At 44.5% G+C, this 20,329-nt stretch overlaps 1 protein-coding gene across 1 annotated transcript in view; it reads left to right on the forward strand.

Moving 5' to 3' along the window:
- Mtmr7 (myotubularin related protein 7) overlaps positions 1–20,329 on the forward strand; it is a 95,634-nt gene that overhangs the window by 52,712 nt on the left and 22,593 nt on the right. Inside the window, exons 6-7 of the mRNA XM_032918585.1 lie at positions 4,591–4,725; positions 10,083–10,215. Of these exons, the coding sequence (XP_032774476.1) occupies positions 4,591–4,725; positions 10,083–10,215 (268 nt within the window). The remainder of the gene's footprint in view (positions 1–4,590; positions 4,726–10,082; positions 10,216–20,329) is intronic.

Consider the following 20,329-nt stretch of genomic DNA (forward strand, 5'->3'; position numbering starts at 1 on the left):
CCTGTATCTGTCTGTCTAGCTTTGTCTCTTGATTTTCTTTTGTGTGTATTTGTTTAAATTCTTAGTGGTAATGACTATCCTGTGAATGGTGTGAGACAATCTAGTTCCTTCCTTCCACGTATATTTGGCAATAAACTAATGGTAGACTCAGACAGTATCTAAGTATGACCAGCTATGTGAATAAAGTCCCCTCTGGATGTGCCTGGCCTTGATCCTGAGATCCTAAAGGAAGCTATCACTTCCCCTCTCTGGCAGTGGATGAGGAGGGAGAGCACGCTCCCACATTTTCAAGGAAAATTCCGAGTAGCATGGGCGACATTTCTTCTCACATCCTATTTACCAGAATGATGTGGAGCAGGCATGAGCATGAGGTCTTGTGGGTGACCATGACCCTAACCAAAATTTAAAGTGTTATTTCCAAGGAAGATAGGAAGACAGATTTGGAGGAGTAACAGTTGTCTTTGCCATCTACTCTAAAAATCATTTGGCTCAAGCCAGGCAAAAATGCTTGATTTCATGGTTCATATAGCTTTATATTCAGAACCAAGTGATGCTCTGTGGATGCACATGCGTGTGATTGTGTGTACATGTGTGTGGTTGTATGTACATGCGTGTGACTGTACGTGAGTGAGTAGAAATATACCTACAATCAAGGTGGAGCAGTGCCTGTCAGACGGTTTAGGAGGCTTTTAAAAATCCTTTGAGAAGGCAGCTTCCCCACCGCAGGCAGCACACAGCGTCTGTGTTGTCTCCTTCTCTGGAAGGATGTATTTTATCCACTGTTCTTTCTCTATTCTTTGCCCTGAGATGGGGGCTGGAGAAAGTTGACTTTTGCCTGTATTATTTAACTCCAAATATGTTTTAGGCCTCAGGAATGGAAGAGTGTTTAGAAGCAAAGGATGCTGACCCTTCTTTTTTTAAAACTGGAGTTCGTAAGGTTATGAGATTTCATGTTGCTGTACTTTAAAGTGGGATGCCAGTGACAGTCGCACTTCGTAGCTTATTGATGAAGTGAGACAGGATTGGAGTTTCGGTGAGGGGTAGAGGATTGTCCCTCCTTTCAGCAGTAGACTAGGGGAACATACGTAGCTCTATGCCTCTTTGTTATCAGAGAACAACGAGTCTTTCTTGGTTGGTGTGAGTATCATAAGGGCAAAGGAGTAGCAGTTCAGACAGGAGCCGATCGTCAGGAGGTAGGCCTCAGAGACAGGCCTTGCTCTGATGACCTTCATGATGCGTTTAGGATCTGATGGTGACCTCCTCCCGCAGCTAAGTATGTTATGGAGTCGGCGGTCCTCTGCACTAAGGTGTTAGCTGTTCTTGCAAAGGTATCACATAGGCATGTTCCTAAGCATCACTTCATCATGTTGTCACTCTGGAGACACCAGCTCTGTGACACTCGAGCTCCCATGTTCACAGCTCTGTGCAGTCTGGTTGCAGGTAGAATAATAGTGGTTTCTGTGTTCTGTAACGATATTTGGATAGCAGTATCATCCTCAGATGTCTCAGTGCTTCTGGGCAAGGGCTTGTCCTTGAGGAAGTACCACTGCTGAATGTGGATTTCTGTGGGTAGTGGAAGTAGGGTGACGTGGCCTGTCGGCTTTCCATGCTCTCATTGCTCATATGACCCATCCATGTGAGGGTGTACTGGGAACAGTGAAAAAGGGGGTGCTCTGGGAGGCAGGCCTTGCAGTATCATGACAGGGGAGGTCACCCTGATCCAGCAGGAGGTTTACTGTTGTTGGTGGGGAACTGAGGCCGCATAGTTAAGTGGCCAGAGCACGTATGTGAGGAAGACTCTTGCATCAAGCTTACACAAAACCTAAGGGCCTGTTGGATTTACCAGGTATCAGGGCACCCCATAATATCATTTCTAAGTCAGTTTCTGGACAAGGGCCTTGCGGAGCAGTTCCACCCCTTCCCTGAACGCCCTCTGGTATCAAACCACTCGATAGGTCATGGTGAGCCTTTCGCTTATGAAGAGCATTCTGGCTGTGGTTTTCACTGAGAGTCATGTCATCCTTTGTTCTCTGTTATTATATTAGTGTTTGTAAAAGTCATTTTATTTTGTGTACAGCATGATCACCTAGTTTTACAACATAAATTTCCAGCCGCATAAATGATTTTTTTTTTTTTTTTTTTAGATTTATTTATTTATTATATATAAGCAACTGTAGCTGTCTTCAGACACACCAGAAGAGGGCATCGGATCTCTTTTACAGATGGTTGTGAGCTACCATGTGGTTGCTGGGAATTGAACTCAGGACCTCTGAAGAGCAGTCGGGTGCTCTTAACCACTGAGCCATCTCTCCAGCCCAATGATTTTTATTCTTAATTAAGACACATTTTCCTAAGCAGCCCGGGCTTCCTTGCTTTCTGTTGACGCCGGCCTCCTCAGATGCCTCTTGGCTTTACGTCCTCTGTTACTGCCCTGCTGAACTGGGACCCTGGCTGGAGGCCCCAGTTTCATTGAACCACCACACCATTGCTTGTCTGCTACTGAGCTGTTCTGGATCCCTCTTAGTTGTCACACTCCCATCTCACAATTCTTGGTCTTTGGAGTAAAAGAGGAGCTGAGTGTGGTAGAGCATGCCTCAGGAGACAGAGGCAGTCAAAGCTCTGACTCCAGGCTCATCAGGTTTAAAGTAAGTTAGAGGCAGCCAAGGGTACACAGTGAGCCTCTGTCTCAGAATCTCAGTCTCAAAATTTAACAACAACAACAACAAAGACTGAGAAAAATCCAATCAACTAAACAAAACCACCCCACCTCCTCCCAGACAGCACTGAAGTGTGTGTGTGTGTGTTCCCCCCAGCCTCCAGAGCAAACATGCTAAGGCCAAGTTTCTGGATGGTGCCCCCAAATAAGTTTGCTTATTGCTACTATAAAAGAACAGCATACACTGAGCAAACTCAGCCCTGGGGGAGGAAGAGTATTTAGTTGGCTTCCATCACTGGGAGAGAAGCTAAGGCAGGAACCTGGAGTTAAGACCTGAGACGCAGGCCCTAGAGGAAAGCTGTTCAGTAGCTTGCTGCCCATCACTGTTTACACAGTCCAGGGACATAGTGGTCTGAGTTCTCCTACATTAATTGTTAATCAGAAGATGCCCATGGGCATGCCCACAGGTCAGTCTCTTGGAGGCAGTTCCTCAGTTGAGATCCCCACCCCCACCCCATGTCTAGGTCTCTGTCAAGTTGACAGAAGCCAGCCAGCATGCTTGAGAATGCAAGAAAGCAGAGTTTGACATCAGAAGGTGATTCCCTTTTGTGGTAAAAGAGGTCTGTCTACATGCAAGACTCCAAGCAAGCGATGCATGACGGGCTATTAGGGTTCTGCCTTCCCAGCTCCCGAAGAGTGCGTCCATGGCCACTTTTATCCTTCCACTCAGCAGGTCACACAGGAAACTCAGCTAGGTTTACAAGTTGTATGACATGTAAATTAGATTTCAGCAATGCCATTTTAAAAAGAACACAGGGATAAAAATCAGAACACAGGAAAGAGAAAATAGACTGATGACTCAAGCCAACTTATATGCAAATCCATGACATTGACACTTAGAGAACCAGTGTGGATTTTTTTAGTCATTGTGCATCTTAGCAACAGAATTATATGTATTTTAACCGTTAGAAGCTAAACACAAAAACATTTTGCCAGAATGGAAGTTTAACGTTGAGCGTCTGTCTCCTCTCCCTTATACATGGCGGATGACGTATCATCCAACAGAGTGGTATCAAGCTCTCTGTGCTGTCTGTGGGGACGGGTCCTAGAGTTCCCCAGACACCAGTGTGTCTCTGCATGGGCTTGTCCCTCTCCTAAAATGATAATGTTTGCACATACTCTGCTCACACCCTCCTGCATACTGTACATCAGCTCCTGATTGCTTCAGATGGCCAGTCAAGGCAAATACTTGCTACAATGGGTTATTTAGGGAAAGACGACAAAAAGTCGATGCAGAGTCCTTTTATTTGAATACTTTTGATCCACAGTTGTCTAAAGCCATAGCTGATAAAACCCACTGGTGTAGGACCTGATGAATGGAAACGGAAGCGGAAAGATGGTTGTGTGGTGTTGGGAATGTAGGTCTGAGAAATGGTGGGGCACGCTGAGATGGGGTCTAAACATCCCTACTGAGTGGGCCTAGCAGTAATGTGGGCTTTTACTACTATAAAAGTGTGACCTTTAGATTTTGTGTGTTCATGATTCTTTTAAATAGACATACATGTATGTATGTATGTATGTATGTATGTATGTCAAACAACACTAGTCTTGCCACTAATACTGTCTTGTAAATTTCAGGGACGTAATTATTCTGCCCTCAGCACTGAAGAAGAGCACTATTACTGAAAGGGAAGGTAGATTGTTTAAATAGTTTTAAATTCACGAAACGGATCACATTCCTAATACCTTACCCAGAAAGCTTACCCAGGTAGCAGGCCCTTCAAGTTGGATTAAGAATAATCATGTCTTGATTTCCATAAAATCCAGTCCCACTTTCCAAGGATGTATGGCGAGTAGGCTAACCAAAGGTGCCTCTTTCTGGGATGCTTCCAAAATGTCTGACAGTGCTGTGCTGCTGTGGCCTCTCCCCGCAGGCCTCCATCTGCAGGAGCAGCCAGCCCCTTTCCGGCTTCAGTGCTCGGTGCCTGGAGGATGAGCAGATGCTCCAAGCCATCAGGAAAGCCAATCCCAGAAGTGACTTCATTTACGTCGTGGACACGAGGCCTAAAGTGAGTGTCAGCATTTTCATTCATGTCTCTGCAGCCTTGAGACCTGAGGCTGGAAAAAAACCAAAGCTTAACTGATACCAACCATTGTTCTTGGAGTGATGAGACATGCGGGAACCAAGGGGCCGCTATCTGATGCATCTCAGCTCCTGAAGGGGCTCAGTGTGCCCAGTGCGTTTTCATTTCCCGCTTTTATTGTGCTGGTCGCACAGTAAATGGTTTACTGTTTAGTTTTATAAGTAGTATGGCATGTGAACTAAATGTCAGTAGTGCTATTCAAAACAGGATAGGAGAGAATAAAAATCTGACAAAGAAAAAATAGATTAGTAGATCAAGTCAGTTTAAAATTAAGACCATTAAGAGTAGGTGCTTAGTGGCACAGTCAGTCGTGGGTATTTATAGACAAAGTCTTCACACCATACATAGTGGGAACTTTCACTGCACAGCATAGATCAGCTCTTCGACCGCGGCGAAGCTCTGCCGGAAGGTCAGCACTTGAAAGATGTGAAAGTCTTTAACTTGTGCTGTTGTCTTCCAGGTTCTGCCTCTGTCAGAATCAGGCTCAAACCCCTTTCTTCTGACCCTGACTGCCCTCCTCCCTCCTCCCTGCATCTTCTGTCTATGGTAGAGCTGTTCTGTGTTTTCTGATAGTTATGTGCTTCTTAGAGGATATTTTGCAGACAAATTCAGGATGGGAAGGGAAGGCTGCAGGGCTTTTCTGAGTGGAGACTGGAAACCCTTTTCCTTCCCTACTTTTCCAGCTTTAAACAGGTTAAACAGATTGACCTTGCAAGAGCAGGTGATCCAGTTAGGCCCCTGAAGTGTAAGTCCTCGTTAGATCATGGCACTGCAGGGCCAAACCTCGTCCATATTTAAAGCCACTTTCCTAATCCTAAGGACCCGGTTTGAAGGGTATATTTAGTACTCACTTTGTTTACTCTTAAGTCATAAGAAATTTGACTGTGATCCAGTAAATAAAGGAAGCTGGGTACTCTCTTCTCAGGTGTACCTATGCAGTGTGTAAAAACTGCTTCAAGCTTTGTGCTCTCTCACCCCCTCCCTCTCTTCTTCTCTCCCTCTCTTCCCCTCCTGCCCTTCCTTTCTCTTTTCATGACCATGATTATGTTGGTTGATCCCGCCCCTCAAGTGTGTTAGTCTTCCTAGGTCGCCCGGAAACTAAGTGGATGTTTGCCATAGAAAGTTTGCATGGTGACATGCAAGTTCTCCTCAGTCCTTGCCCGCTGCATCCAGATTTATTTCCTAGTATAATTAAAAAGGCAAAGGCTTAGGAGGCAGCTCCAGGATCCTGCTCCTTGGTCTTTGAGCGGGGTTAAGTATATGCGGGTGCCACCCACCCAGGTGAAAGCCCTCTGAATTTTTCACTGATGGGACAGTGCTGGGCCGCAGGGGCAGCGATAGCCTCAAGTATGTGCTGAGAAAAGTCTCCTTGGTCACAGTGCTGCTGGAGATTGGTACATTGACATATGAATGAGATTGTGTCTTATTTGTGGAGGTCTAAAACAAGGAACGTGTCAGGGTGCTTCAGCCTTGCCCATGGCTTTGTCAGATACTCTGGGATTCTGCTGAGCTTGCAAAAATAAATGTTCAGGGTTTTCTAATTTCTCTCTTGTAAGAATCCTGCTGATTAGGAGACATCTTGTCTTTTCCTGGATAAGGACCTAGCTCTAAAGAGGCAATTCACTGAGGCCACATAGTTTAGGCCCCAGGCCACATTCAGTCAAATACAAGCTTATTTGACATCAAAGCCATTGTTTTTCTGTTTACCAAGACATCTCTAGGGGAACCTTGTCTCCAGGCCAGACTCTAGAGGGTTGACACCTCAGCTGGTCCTATATCCAGCGGAACGGGAGGCAAGGCTGCAGAGCCAGCTCCAGACTCAGCCCAAATCACCTCAAAGCCAAAGGAGCAGGAGGGGCCCCAAGCTGTGTGCCGAGTACTTACCAGCTATGGAGGACGTGTGAGTCCTGAAGGCAGGGGCGAGGTTGAGGCTGTCACCTGCTTAAGCTATGGAGGATGTGTGAGTCCTGAAGGCAGGGGAGAAGTTAAGGGTGCTACCTGCTTAAGCTATGGAGGACGTGTGAGTCCTGAAGGCAGGGGCGAGGTTGAGGCTGTCACCTGCTTCAGTAGTGATTGGCCCTGTGTCATGTCTCAACCCCAGGGACTGCTTTGTGGTTGTGGCCTTAGTGTCACTGTTCCAGTGGCTGTTTCCTTGTGTGACAGGAAGTCATAGGGTATTTCTCCCTTTCTCTGGTAATGAGGTAGTGTCTGTTCACTGGGTCCCATGCAGGCGGCATCTTCAAGATACAGCAATGAAGATTAGGGTGCCTAAAAAGTGGGAATTGGGATCTTCTTTCCTGGTCAGATATGCATATAGTTTGCAGGTGGCCATCGGCAGAGGAAGGCGCATAGGAGCGAGACATTTGTGTTTTGTGGCAGGTGAAGGGACAGCCGCCAGTCCTGCTCTTTGTCAGTGCAAGGATGGAGGAATATCTTTTGGTTTAGGTTAGAGCTTAAGAAACTTGATAAACCTTGCTAACACAGCTCACCTGTACTGAAGGGCCCCAGGGAGGGGCTTGGGCTGCTGTAGCTGGTAAGGCTGCTGGTCTAGGCTCATGCCGCAGTGAGTATGACTGACTCACGTGACTGAAGGGTGGCACTACGTACTTCTAGGAGCCTTCTATGTGTGCCTTAGGAAAGTCACCCTTTGGATACCATGCAGAGAAGGCAGAGACAGCCGCTTAGTATTAATCAGAAGATTAATCGGAAGCACATAAACCGATAAGACAACTCTAACCGCCTAGCTTTGCAAAGGGCTGTTTAACTACATCCCTTCCATGTGGCTGGTGAGCCTGTTAGGAACCACAGGAGGGAAGAGTCCCCACCAGTCTACAGCCTGTACACAGGGAAGGAGGCCATTTTGCATCATATAGGGGTTGAAAATTTAAGTTAGCCTGGTTCCAGATTTCCTACTTGAATATAACCCTGGTATTCATAAATACGCACAAGGTGCCGCCGGATGGCGAAGGGGGATTGTGACAAGCTCATTTGTAGAGAATGCTTGTAGGCAATAAGATCATCTGGTGTTTCCAAGAGTGTGCACAGTTAAAGTTAGTAAGTAGGTCATAGCAGATTGAGGAGAGGAAAGGACCACTATTTGGCACCTGTGCTAGGCTCTGGCCCAGTTCTCTAAAAGGCAGCTTTGCTGTATCTGTCTAAGTCTGGAGTACCTTTTTGGATGTTTATTATTTCTGAAACTGTGTTTCTGCTTTGAAAGTTCAGCTTTTGCCACATAAAAAGAATAAATGGAGCTCCTAAAAAGATAGTTTGTATGATAGATTAAATATTGCCACCTTCTGTTCGTTATGTGAAGTACAGCCTGACTTTCAAGAGGTTTTCTCCTGTTTGCTTTTAAGGAAAACTGCCCATCAGTTCTCCCATTTTAACTTCTAAATTATTTAAAGTGTGAACATATGTTGTATATGTAGTAACTATAGTAGTAAGAGTATCTTGCTTGTTACATGTTATACATGTTTAGAAGCAATAAGAAGGCTGGACCTTTAATTTAGATGCAGAGTAAGTGTACAACTGCCCTGAAAATAATTATATAAATTATAATTTTTAAAATTATAATTGTGACTTTTAAAAGTACACAGTTCCACGAGAGCAACATGTGTATATAATTTCTGGAAGAAAAAAAAAGCCTTTTAAAGTAGTAGAACATAGAGTATCCCTTAAGATATGTCATTGAAGTTTTTCTTGGTTATAGCCAAGGCCTTTGTTCTCAGGAATGTGACTTGCTTTTGTAGACCAGGTCAGTCTCCTGAAGAGCCGACAGCACCCACAGATGTCAGAAGAACTGAGGCGAGAAGCAGGAGCCCCCTTGCTGATGAAGCAGGGACTCCTGCGGCCATGGCTTGCTCTCCGCTCTGGCTGTAGTGTGTTCTCTTCCTGATTGTCTCACTCTTATCATCCATGGGCCTATCTTAACATGTGCTCTTGTAACTGAGAAAGGCTACAAGAGCATTGAAGTAATGTTGATAGTGTTCCCCTGCACAGTGCCTCTCCCTCTTTCCCTTCTAAAATTGTTACCAAATTGGCATCATCATTAATTCTTTTTAATGAATGTAATAAGTACATCAGTAAGTATTAATGGCGGGTGGTTGCATGAGCATTCTTTTAGCTTACACATATGTTCATGTAGATGTGTGGTGTATGTGATAGACAGATCAGGGTCTGTCTCTGGTGCCTGGTTGTTTTCTACAGCACGGATATACCATTGTCTATCCAGTTAGCACTCTGATGAGACACTCACAGACTTGCAGCTTTCCTGTTTACAAAAACATTTGTCACAGACATCCTTGATCTATATGTGCTGGGACCTTTATTTTTTATGAGGTTTCCAGAACTAGAAGATCTGGGCCAAAGTATTTTAACTTAGCATAGCCTAACTATTTGAAGGACTACTTTGTTCTACACACTTAAAAGCAACCCTCGTTTGTCTAGTGCCCTAGCCTTTGTGGCCCAAGGAGGACAGTGGTCAGCAACTACTGTTCTCCATAAGTAGTAGCCTGCTTAGTCACACTGCAAGAGAGGAGCATTCCCAGCCACGTCTCCCTGTGAGGAACCTTTTCCAGCTTGGGCAGGACTTGTCTGTCTGATTACACTGTTCAGGGTTAAAGCAGTTTGGGCTTAATCAGTTTCTTCAGCATCCATTGCATTGAAACCGGTTTACGCTGACATCCCAAGGTCTTATCTACAAAGTTATGGTTATGAAAGTGAAAAAGCGTCCACACCAGACATCTGGATCATGTCTGCATTATGTCTGGATCCAAGGGAGCACCATGAAGCCTGACCGTCAGCATTCTCTCTTTAGTGATCCTGCTGAAGAAGGCTTAGCTGGGCAGATGAGAAGGACAGTTCCTGCCTGATGTTTCTCACGTGATGATTCCTACTTGTTTCTCTGTGTTACAGTGCAGACAATGTAACGCACAGAGACTTATATTGATAGCTGTCTCTGGATATTCCTGCCAGTCAGCAAGTTTTAACAACTGGCTCTGCCACAGATTTCCACATCAGACCAACACCACCGTTGAACTGGCAGAGGCATCTCCAGAACTTAGGGAAGGGAATACTTTCCACTGAGAAAACATTACCCAAGCCAGCACATGAGGGCTTGTGACCACAAGCTCCGGCCTTCATGCTTGCACTGAGAGCTCAGTACAGTGTTTCGGGGGTTCAAACTATAGTATGTGCCTACAAGTCTCTGCAATGTTTTCATAAGTGGTTGTTCTGTGTCCTGACTGTAATTCATGACTGTTTTGTTTTGCTGACCACTGCAGCTTAATGCAATGGCAAATCGTGCTGCAGGGAAAGGCTATGAGAATGAAGACAATTATTCCAATATCAAGTTTCAGTTTATTGGGATAGAGAACATCCACGTCATGAGGAACAGTCTTCAGAAAATGCTGGAAGGTAAACCATTTTGTTATGCACAGCATTAAAAGAACAGTTAAGTATTTTGATGTTGAAATGGAATAAGATAGTCTTTTGACTTAATTTTCTTTTCTAATGATACTATTAAACAAGTGTGGTAGCTTTGGGAAATATGTTGCAGTTGGGAAAACAATCATGTTGCAGTGACTCTGTAAGCATATCAACAGCCTTCATGTGTCATTGGAGTAGTGGAATCAAGTGGTTTTAACATTTGGCAGTTAGCAGCCAGGACTCTACACTGGCACCTTAATATCCTAGATAAAAGCACGGAGAGGGGGAAGCCAGCCAGCCTGCCTGCCTCCTTCCCTCTTTCCTTTCATCTCCACTTTGTTTTATTCAAAGACATATGGAAAGAAAGCAGTCCTACCTTTAAAGCTATAACCCAGTGTTCTGTGTGGAAATCAGGCTTACAAACTGTCCCCACATAGTTGAGAGTGACATATATATACATACATACATACATACATACATACATACATACATATGCACGCACATGCACGTGCATACACACATACATATATACATACATACATGATAGATAGATAGACAGACAGACAGGCAGGCAGGCAGGTGTTGGTCTAGATCCCCGTGTCTAAATTCCAGGAACTGCTGAGCACACGTGCATTTGCAACTCCCATCCTGAGCAAGCAGTGCCATGACACCTAAGGACTTACATACGTAAGTGTGGAGAGAAAAGGAAGGGATAGCTCATATGATGTGGAAGAATTACTCTTATGTCTGTGCGTTCGTTAGCAGAAAGTATGCTTTGCATGCAAAACTTGCTTCGTTACCGCTTAAGGTCTACCTGATCCTGAAGTCTTGTGAGGGATCCTGCTGCCTCCAAAAGCGAGTGGGAAAAAGGAAGATGGCGAAGCCAGAGAGCGTCTCCTGTGAACACTAGGATGCCTTTGAGGAGAACGTGCAGGGATTGGTTGGAATCTTGGGAAGTTGGTTGCCTCCATAGGAACTATGGAGTCTGGGAGGCAGTGGGACGAGGAAGGAGCTGGACTGCTTTGGGGATGCACCTCTCCTCTGCCCTCAGTTACTCAGGTCTCTGTTCTGTCAGGACAGCCGTGTGGCCAGAACCTAAAGGTGCCTGGGAAGTGTCCCAGAGAAACCCCGTCCTTTCCCCTGCATGCCCTGGTTGACCTTTGAACACTTCAGTTGTTTCTTTAGGACTGAACCTGCAGGGAAATGAGAGAGAATTCAACTGACTTACCCAGTTTGTTTGTTTGTTTGTTTTCTACATGACAGTTGGTGCCACTGGCTACAACACTTAAGAATGTCATTGAAGGCTGTGGGTCTAGCTCTACTGTAAGGCCTCGGGGTAACTTCTTATCACTGGGGTAGATAAAAGAGCATTTAAATAATCCGAAGAAGCCAATTTCTGCATCTAAGACAACAACAACTACAATACGTAGCTCCCAGCTCTATGTTCATCCTCTTTTGAAACAGTTTTCTTGTCTCTTTGGTCAAAGTTCTGACGACAATCTAGGTATATTTATTTGAGTTTCTTAAGCATCTTGCGACTTTGACTTTGTCCTTGCTATAATTCCTGCTTTACTGTAGAAGAAAAGTGGGCTAACCCAGCTGTATTGTTGCGAAAACTCTTTATGGTAAGAAGAGCTCACCATTGGTACGGTCACTGGGAAAACTTCACATCAGCACACTTCGCAATCTGCATTCAGCAGTTTCCTAAGACGGTTTTCCAGATCACGACTTTTCTTCCCATAGAAAGTTGTTCCTAGGAATATTTATAACGTAGGCCTCTGCCTTTGGTTTCTAAATTATCCTGTATTTGGTTTTTCAATTCTTCTCCTCTGGTCTGTCTTACTGTTTTTTTCTAAAGGATAAGCAAGCTGACTGATTTTGGGAGGGCAGCTCTGATTCACAAGGATCACGGTGCTGCTGCATGACCCTCTGGCGGTGTGTAGTTGTAAGAAGGGACAGCTTTCTGGATGCCTTTCAGGGCTCTTGACCAATGCTTAACTACCTGTTTTTTTGTTTTTCCTGAGTAAATTGTAAACCGCTGGTGGAGGCTCGGCTGATGAAGTGATGTATGCATTAAGACCCACCTTCCCAGGGCTTTCCACGTCAGACAGGCGTCCCACAGGCTGGGAGGCGTGGCTAATGGAGTTCGCTCCTGGATCTTTCTTCAGACTTCCTAAAGCATGGTTTGGGATATTATCAGAGATTATGGAGTGGAAAGTAGAATTATTTGTGTTCTGCTATCAGTGTGTAGGGAGTTCAGTCTGTGAATAGGAACCCCAGGATATTTTGTTAGAAATAGAAATTTAGGAGTGAGCTCATACCCTGTGTAGGTCCATTTCTTGAGGTCAATATACATCAGCTTTAACTCATACAAGGAGAAAGGTATGTTTCTGGTCCACAGAGCAACTTTGTAACTTAATTGCTTTTCTCCATAGCTCCCCTTTATCTCACAGAGACAGTTGCCTTCTCAGAGAATAAAGGAGCTCTCACTTTTGTTTCCTGTAAGAATGGTGGATAGAAGAGTCTAGAATGGGCTCTTTGAGGCAGCTCTCTTTAGCAATGGAGCTTGTCCTGCGTGCATCCGTGGTATTTGTTGAAAAGGCCTTCTGCCTTTTGTGCGAGGAACAAGGCATATAATGCATACAGAAGTGTTTAATGTCACAGCTTGGTGAGGCAGCACATGGCCTGAACCCCTTGGTGTAGTTTGTCCTCAGACATGGGCTTCATGGAAAGATAAGGCAGGGGCAGTTTTTCTTTTTATGACTAATGTGCCGCCTTTTGTGTGTTGCCTATTGTTTCTCCTGTCTTTCCCCTTCCCTCCCTGCTTCCCTCCTCCCCTCCCTCCCTCCTCCCTCTCATCTTCCTCCTCCTCTCCCATCTCCTTCCTTTCCTCCTTCCTTCCTCCCACCTCCTCCCTCCTCCCCTCCTTCCCTCCCTCCTCCCCTCCCGCCCTCCTTCTCTCCTTCTCTCTCCCTCTACCCTTCCCTTCAGTTCTATTGCTTGAATTCCACAAGGATCTCATATTGGCGGCTATTCTGTATCTTTGCAGTATACCACTTAGTCATCTAAGTAAATACTGAGCAACTACTAGATGTTGGGGTGTGCTGGGGCGTTTCTTCTCCTTCTCTTCTTCCTCATCCTCCTTCTGGTCTCCCTTCCTTCCTCTTTCTTTTCTCCTTCCCTTCTTTCCATTCTTATTGTTGGAAATGGGGTCCTGCTATGTAGCTTAACCTAGATATCCTTATACTTCTGCCTCCTGAGTGCTGGGATTACAGCCATGTAAGTACTTTCACTTAAGGGAATGTATTTGATTTTCACAGCAGTGTTCTCTAATGCATGGCATCTGTGCTATATAAATAAAGAAAAGGGGTCTTAGGTCAGGCAGTCAAGATAAAATTAAATTGGAAAAGTCATAAAATATTTGAATTTGCTGATAAATTTCAAAGACTCATTTCTAAGTTTAAAAAGAAGTGGGGGTTGGGGATTTAGCTCAGCGGTAGAGCGCTTGCCTAGCACGTGCAAGGCCCTGGGTTCGGTCCCCAGCTCCAAAAAAAAGAAAAAAAAAAAAAAAAAAAAGAAGCAGCACATAAAGAAGGTCAGTGAATGACTGCATTGAGTATTTCTGTAGCATTGAATTGGCCTAGGAGGGTGTGGACACTTCGTATAGCGATAGATAATTTCTTACCCGATTTCCTCCTCTTATGGACTAATCCAGAATGTGGCTTTAAACACACCCATGCTCAGTTATGATAGTAGAATTATCATACTAGTGTTCAACATTATAAACTAATTTAAACAATTTGTTTTACATTTTTGATAGAAAATGTAGACGAAGTAACCAAGACATTCAGGTTGTAAGATAACATTCCTGTTCTCACTATATGTGAGTCCTATGTATAGAGAAAGGCTAGGAAGAAAGCAGGAAATCACTGAATTAGTGCCTGACGATGGTGGGTGGTTTCCCCTCTATTGACAGAGTATGTGCCCCAATTGGTTTACATACTCATTGAGCAATACCCATTATCTCCGAGTTTCTGTGTTCCAGGATTCTAAGAATGTTCTCTGTGTAGCTGGGGACCTAGGGACCTAAAAGTTCTTCTTGAACCTCTTTGAGGGAGGGCTTTAAGTGTCAGCTGCCTATGTTCTCATTAAGAAGCTCAGACTGGGGCTGTCTGTTTCTGGGCTCAGGCTGCTTGCAGAATTCAGTTCAGGGTTCCACAGTTGGTAAGCTGGAGGCCACTTTCTAGTCCTGTGACCTCCACCGTTTCCTTTGTGGTCTTATGCATAAACTAGTGACATGTGGCAATTTGCTTCCTTAAGCAAGTGTTTCTCTTCAGTTCAGGAATCTACTCTATTACAGTTTTCAGTGCCATTTGTCAAAAGCTTACTACTTTTTAAAGGCTCAGTAGCTCGACTAGTTTATCAGAGTTCCAGGTTCGGGGGGAAACCTTCACCATGTAAGGTAGAGAATTCACACATTCACCAGGATCACATCAGGTTGGGCAGTTTCCATTCGTCCTCAGAAGAGGAGGTTATTGTAGTTTTCATTGTGGATCATGTGATAGAGAAAGATTTCAACAAAATACTTACTAGTTACCATTATCCTTGTTAATTCGTAGTCCTCAAGCCAGAAATACTCACAGTACACTTCTCTCCATTGTAATGCAGGCATAGTATTTTGGGGAGGTGAGTAAGTTCCTGACACTAGCTTTTAAGGATACATGTGCTCAACTGAATTATTGAGGCCGCCTTGTAGGCGCTCCTCACTCTCCTTTGGCAGATGAGGACACAAATACACAGAAGCTAAGTGACTTGCACATCCTCACTCTATAAGGTGGAAATATGACTTTCACTCATTCTCATAAACCCAGTGCCACACTCTTAGCCACTCAACTCTTTGTCTGAAGGGAAAGAAGGTTGATATAAAAAATACCCAGGTCTAAGTTGATGAAAGTCCTAGGTTTGGGTTCCTGATTGAGTTGGTGTAGAATTGAGCAGATTTCCATTCCTATGTAAGTAATATAAATTAGATATATTTCCTAACATTAAAAAGTTGCCTTATGAACACTCCTCCATTGTTGGTGGGATTGCAGACTGGTACAACCATTCTGGAAATCAGTCTGGAGGTTCATCAGAAAGTTGGACATTGAACTACCTGAGGACCCAGCTATACCTCTCTTGGGCATATACCCAAAAGATGCCCCAACATATAACAAAGACACATGCTCCACTACGTTCATAGCAGCCTTATTTATAATAGCCAGAAGCTGGAAAGAACCCAGATGCCCTTCAACAGAGGAATGGATACAGAAAATGTGGTACATCTACACAATGGAATATTACTCAGCTATCAAAAACAGTGACTTTATGAAATTCATAGGCAAATGGAGGGAACTGGAAAATATCATCCTGAGTGAGGTAACCCAATCACAGAAAAACACACATGGTATGCACTCATTGATAAGTGGCTATTAGCCCAAATGCTTAAATTACCCTAGATGCCTAGAACACATGAAACTCAAGACGGATGACCAAAATGTGAATGCTTCACTCCTTCTTTAAAAGGGGAACAGGAATACCCTTGGGAGGGAATAGGGAGGCAAAGTTTAGAACAGAGGCTGAAGGAACACCCATTCAGAGCTTGCCTCACATGTGGCCCATACATATACAGCCACCCAATTAGATAAGATGGATGAAGCAAAGAAGTGCAGGCCAACAGGAACCGGATGTAGATCTCTCCTGAGAGACACAGCCAGAATACAGCAAACACAGAGGCGAATGCCAGCAGCAAACCACTGAACTGAGAACGGGACCCCCGTTGAAGGAATCAGAGAAAGAACTGGAAGAGCTTGAAGGGGCTCGAGACCCCATGTGAACAACAATGCCAACCAACCAGAGCTTCCAGGGACTAAGCCACTACCCAAAAACTCTACATGGAGTGACCCTGGGCTCCAACCTTATAGGTAGCAATGAATAGCCTAGTAAGAGCACCAGTGGAAGGGGAAGCCCTTGGTCCTGCCAAGAACCCCCAGTGAACGTGATTGTTGGGGGGAGGGTGGTCATGGGTGGAGGATGGGGAGAGGAAGCCCATATAGAAGGGGAGAGGGAGGGGCTAGGGGGATGTTGGCCTGGAAACCGGGACGGGGAATAACAATCGAAATGTAAATAAGAAATACCCAAGTTAATAAAGATGGAAAAAAAAGGGAAAGCAAAAAAAATAATAATAATAATAATAAAAAAAATGAATCTGACAGATAAAAAAAAGTTGCCTTATAGACTGTCAAGTGTTTCTCAATGTGAAGTCCATACTGCTTTCTCTTGGTAAGCAATAATATATTTTAAAGTAAACACTGGGATGGTTAATTCAGTCAGCCAGGCATTTGGTAGGTCTCATAGCCTTCATGTAGGTCAGTTTTCTTAATTTCCTTATTCAGAAGATAATTTGCAGAGGCATGTATGTGCCTGTCTCATAATACAGTCTATGACTCAGTGTAAGTGCATCAAAAATAATCTAACAAACATGTCAGGCCTGGTACTGAGTTTTCCCAGCAAGTTATTAAATAGAGAGAAATCTCTGTGGCAGCAAAGCAGCCAGGAAGTGGGACAAAAGTGCCATGTCAGCTATCCTGGCTGTGCACAGGGAAGCACCCACTGAAAGGAGACCAGCGGGTCACTGTCCTAGATTGAAGGGTTCTGGGGTCCCAGGTTTAGAATTTCAGGGAACCTTTGTAGTAAAATCAGGTGACTTAGAGGTCATGATCTGTCTTGATATTGTTTACTGGTGAAGGTAACAATCTAGCAGGCATCCCTCACGTGAACCTGATGTCTGGTTTTCTTCAGGTGAATGTTTAGTATTCTGGAACATGTTTGTGTGGATATGCATTTGCATATGTACACGTATGGTTGTTTTCTGGATGTACACATGTACTGACAAGGCAGGATACACACATGTATGTGTACTGTTTCCTATGCTACTAGCTCGAGCAGTGCCAACACAGATGCACAGAATTTAGGTTTAACTGCAGTATATCATGTAATACAATATTATTATATAGAAAACCAGGCTATTCAAAAAATGGTAGTATTGTTTAGAGATTGCAGAAAATATTATCATCAATAAAATGTTTTGAAGAACAGTCTTTGGTCTTGTTGGTGTTCCGTGGAGAATCTCTCCAGCTATGAGAAGTTTTCTTTAAATTGTCTGTGTGGCTGGCGAGGCCGAGGGGTGTATTGTTGGCATTATTACATTAAATACAATTCCGAAATTTATTCTGAGTCTCAGAAAAAGAGTGAGATGACACAGTGACACAGCTGACTCATCTAAGTATTTCCCTTCTGCAGACTCCACTCATGTCCTTTTTGAATGGCACTCCTTAGTATGCTTGCCCAATGAAGGGAGGGTGTTGTTATGATAGTTAATTTGAGGGCTGTCTAAATAGCCTCAGATTCTTGACTGAGAAAAGTACTAACATCAGTAGCACTTGGACATGCTTCAAGATGGCTAATAGGGAAAGAACGTGCTCACTGCTGCTTTAGGTCCTAGAGGGTGTGGACTGGTACCATGCACTTTTTAAAAAAATTTTTTTAACTTTTTTAATATTAATTTTTCGACAGTCCAGCTGTTGTCCTCCCTCCCAACCCCCCCACCACCTCCCACCTTCCCCCCCTCCCTACCCCCAGTCCCCCAGGGTTCCCTCATCCCATTTCTCCTCCCACCCCTGTCTCTAAGAAGATTTTCCCCACCCCCTGCCAGGCCTCCCCACTCCCTCAGGACTCAAAGGGTGGGACCTTAGATGAAATGCCCAATAGTGAGGAGAGGGAACTCATAGAGTCTACCTTATAGAGTCCAGAAAAACAGGACATCAAGTGAAGGGATGGGATTGTCACCCTACAGTCAAAAATTCTGACCTAGTGACTATCCTAAATTGGAATCCATCTCAATGGGAGGCTCTAAGGCCTGACACTATTACTGATGCTATGGTGTGCTTCCAAACAGGAGCCTAGCATGGCTGCCCTCTGAGAGGCCCAACAAGCAACTGACTGAGACAGATGCAGATACTTGCACCCAACCATTGGACTGAAGTTGGGGACCTCTGTGATTGAATTAGGGGAAAGCTGGGAGAAGCTGGGAGGAGGAGGGTGATCCCATAGGGAGACCAGCAGTCTCAACTATCTCAACTCTATCCCAGACCCCTGAGATATCTCAGACACTGAGCCACCAACCAATCAGCATACAGTAGCTGGTCCGAACCTCCCCCTACCTCCACGTATATAGCAGAGGACTGCCAGTCTGACCTCAGTGGGAGAGACGTGCCTAACCTTGTCCCTTTTTGTCCTCCCTCACATTTGCACAGGAGGAAGTGTCGGGGGAAGACCAGGAGAAGCTGACTTTCTTCTGAGTAACTTTCCTATTTGTTGAGTTCTAAAGTACACCTTATGTTGGCTTTTAACTCTTGACAGTGCTTTGCGTGCTTATACAGTAGAAATGCCCTGTTATATAAAACAGTATCATGAGACCCAGCACTTAGCTCCTGGCTGGCAAGTACAAGACTCTGCAATCTGTGGCATATGCTTCTGATGTCAGCTGACATGAACTTTGTTCAGCAAAATGGTTTGTAAATATTGGTTCTGGTTTGGCAACAAGGGTGAACAAATCAGTATTTCTCCCTTATCCCGAGTTTATCCAAACAAACACAACAGTTTCGTATTTAAAACCTGGGCACTAATTGTTTCAGTTTCCAGTGTAGCCCCATCTGTCATTCATGTTAATCATCCACAGAGCTGTTTGCTTTGAACGTGGCCACTGGCCATTAGGTTAAAACATCCTCTCAGCTGTCACCTTGCCTGAAGTCTGGGGCGGGTGGGAGGAGGATTAATTTCCCAAGCATGTGCAATTTCAGTGTTCCTGAAAGCAGAATTGTTACCCAAGAGCTGTCTGTCCTTAGTGTGGAAGAAATGAGCTGACATGGCAGGAACCCAGAAGCCCATGCATCCCGTGACAGGCGTTGGTTACTCTCTCTCTCCCCCTCATATCAGCCAGGTCATCTCCTAGTTACCTGGGGAGCCTGGAGACTTTAGCTTTAACCTCTCTGTCATTTCTGCCCTGCTGTGGGAAGAGTGGTAAGCAGCCTTTTCCCGGGCTGAGCTTCACATTTCAAATGCCCAGGTATCCCTTGGGCCTGCTAGATTTTCTGAAGTAAGTGTATGCTAACCAACCCGCAGACTGCAATATCAACCCAAGCCTTGGCCTCTTAGCTGAAAGGACTTCAAGGCATTGTTTCCTATGGAAGACTCAGTGGAGCCAGCTGAATCTGAAACACACGCCTTGGAATGCGTGTGTTTTCGGATTAAGTTGAAAATTCTGGCTCATGAGCTGAGGTTGGATGTTGTAAGCACCAGGCATTCAGGGAGTATTAAAAACTCATGGAGGGTACTAGAATTCGCCTCCCTTCCTGCTGGGCTGTGTCCTTGGGCATTGTGTACAGACTGAGGTGAGCCTGCCATGGAGGGCCTGTTGAATATGCCGGACCAAGCTTTTCTTTGTGGTAACTGGGGATTGGCATTGGCCTTTGCATCAACTTCTACTGTCTGTCTGCCAACGATGTTCTTCTCTGAGCCCAGGAAAGCTTCCTGAGGTGCACTGTGGCTACACTGCTTTCTGGGAGTCATTAGAGCGTTAACTTTTCTATGCTGTGTTTCCAAAGTGATCTTTCTTCCTTTCTGAGCCATTTTCCCCACTGTACAGGAGAACAATCTCTGTTTTCCATACCTTAAGCTACATCAAGATTAATGACCTAGAGTTTTAGAGGGAATGCATGCATGCTTTTGCAATTTACTAATGTAATTCTCTTTTATGATTTATTTTAATGATAAGTATGTCAAACTAAACTTCCATAAGCATCTTGAATCACCATTGTCCACAGAAATATAATGCAAGCCATAGCTGGGAGTAGTATGTGTAACCTTAAGCTATCTGGTGGCTACATTCTAAAACTAATAAGCGTGGGTTATTTCCTATTGTTTGAGAATTTTCTACATGCATATAGTGTGTTTGAATCAAGTCCATCACCCACCCATTCCCTCCTCTGTGGCTTCTGCATTG

This window comes from Rattus rattus, chromosome 13 (assembly GCF_011064425.1).
Source record: "Rattus rattus isolate New Zealand chromosome 13, Rrattus_CSIRO_v1, whole genome shotgun sequence".
Taxonomy (NCBI): Eukaryota; Metazoa; Chordata; class Mammalia; order Rodentia; family Muridae; genus Rattus; species Rattus rattus.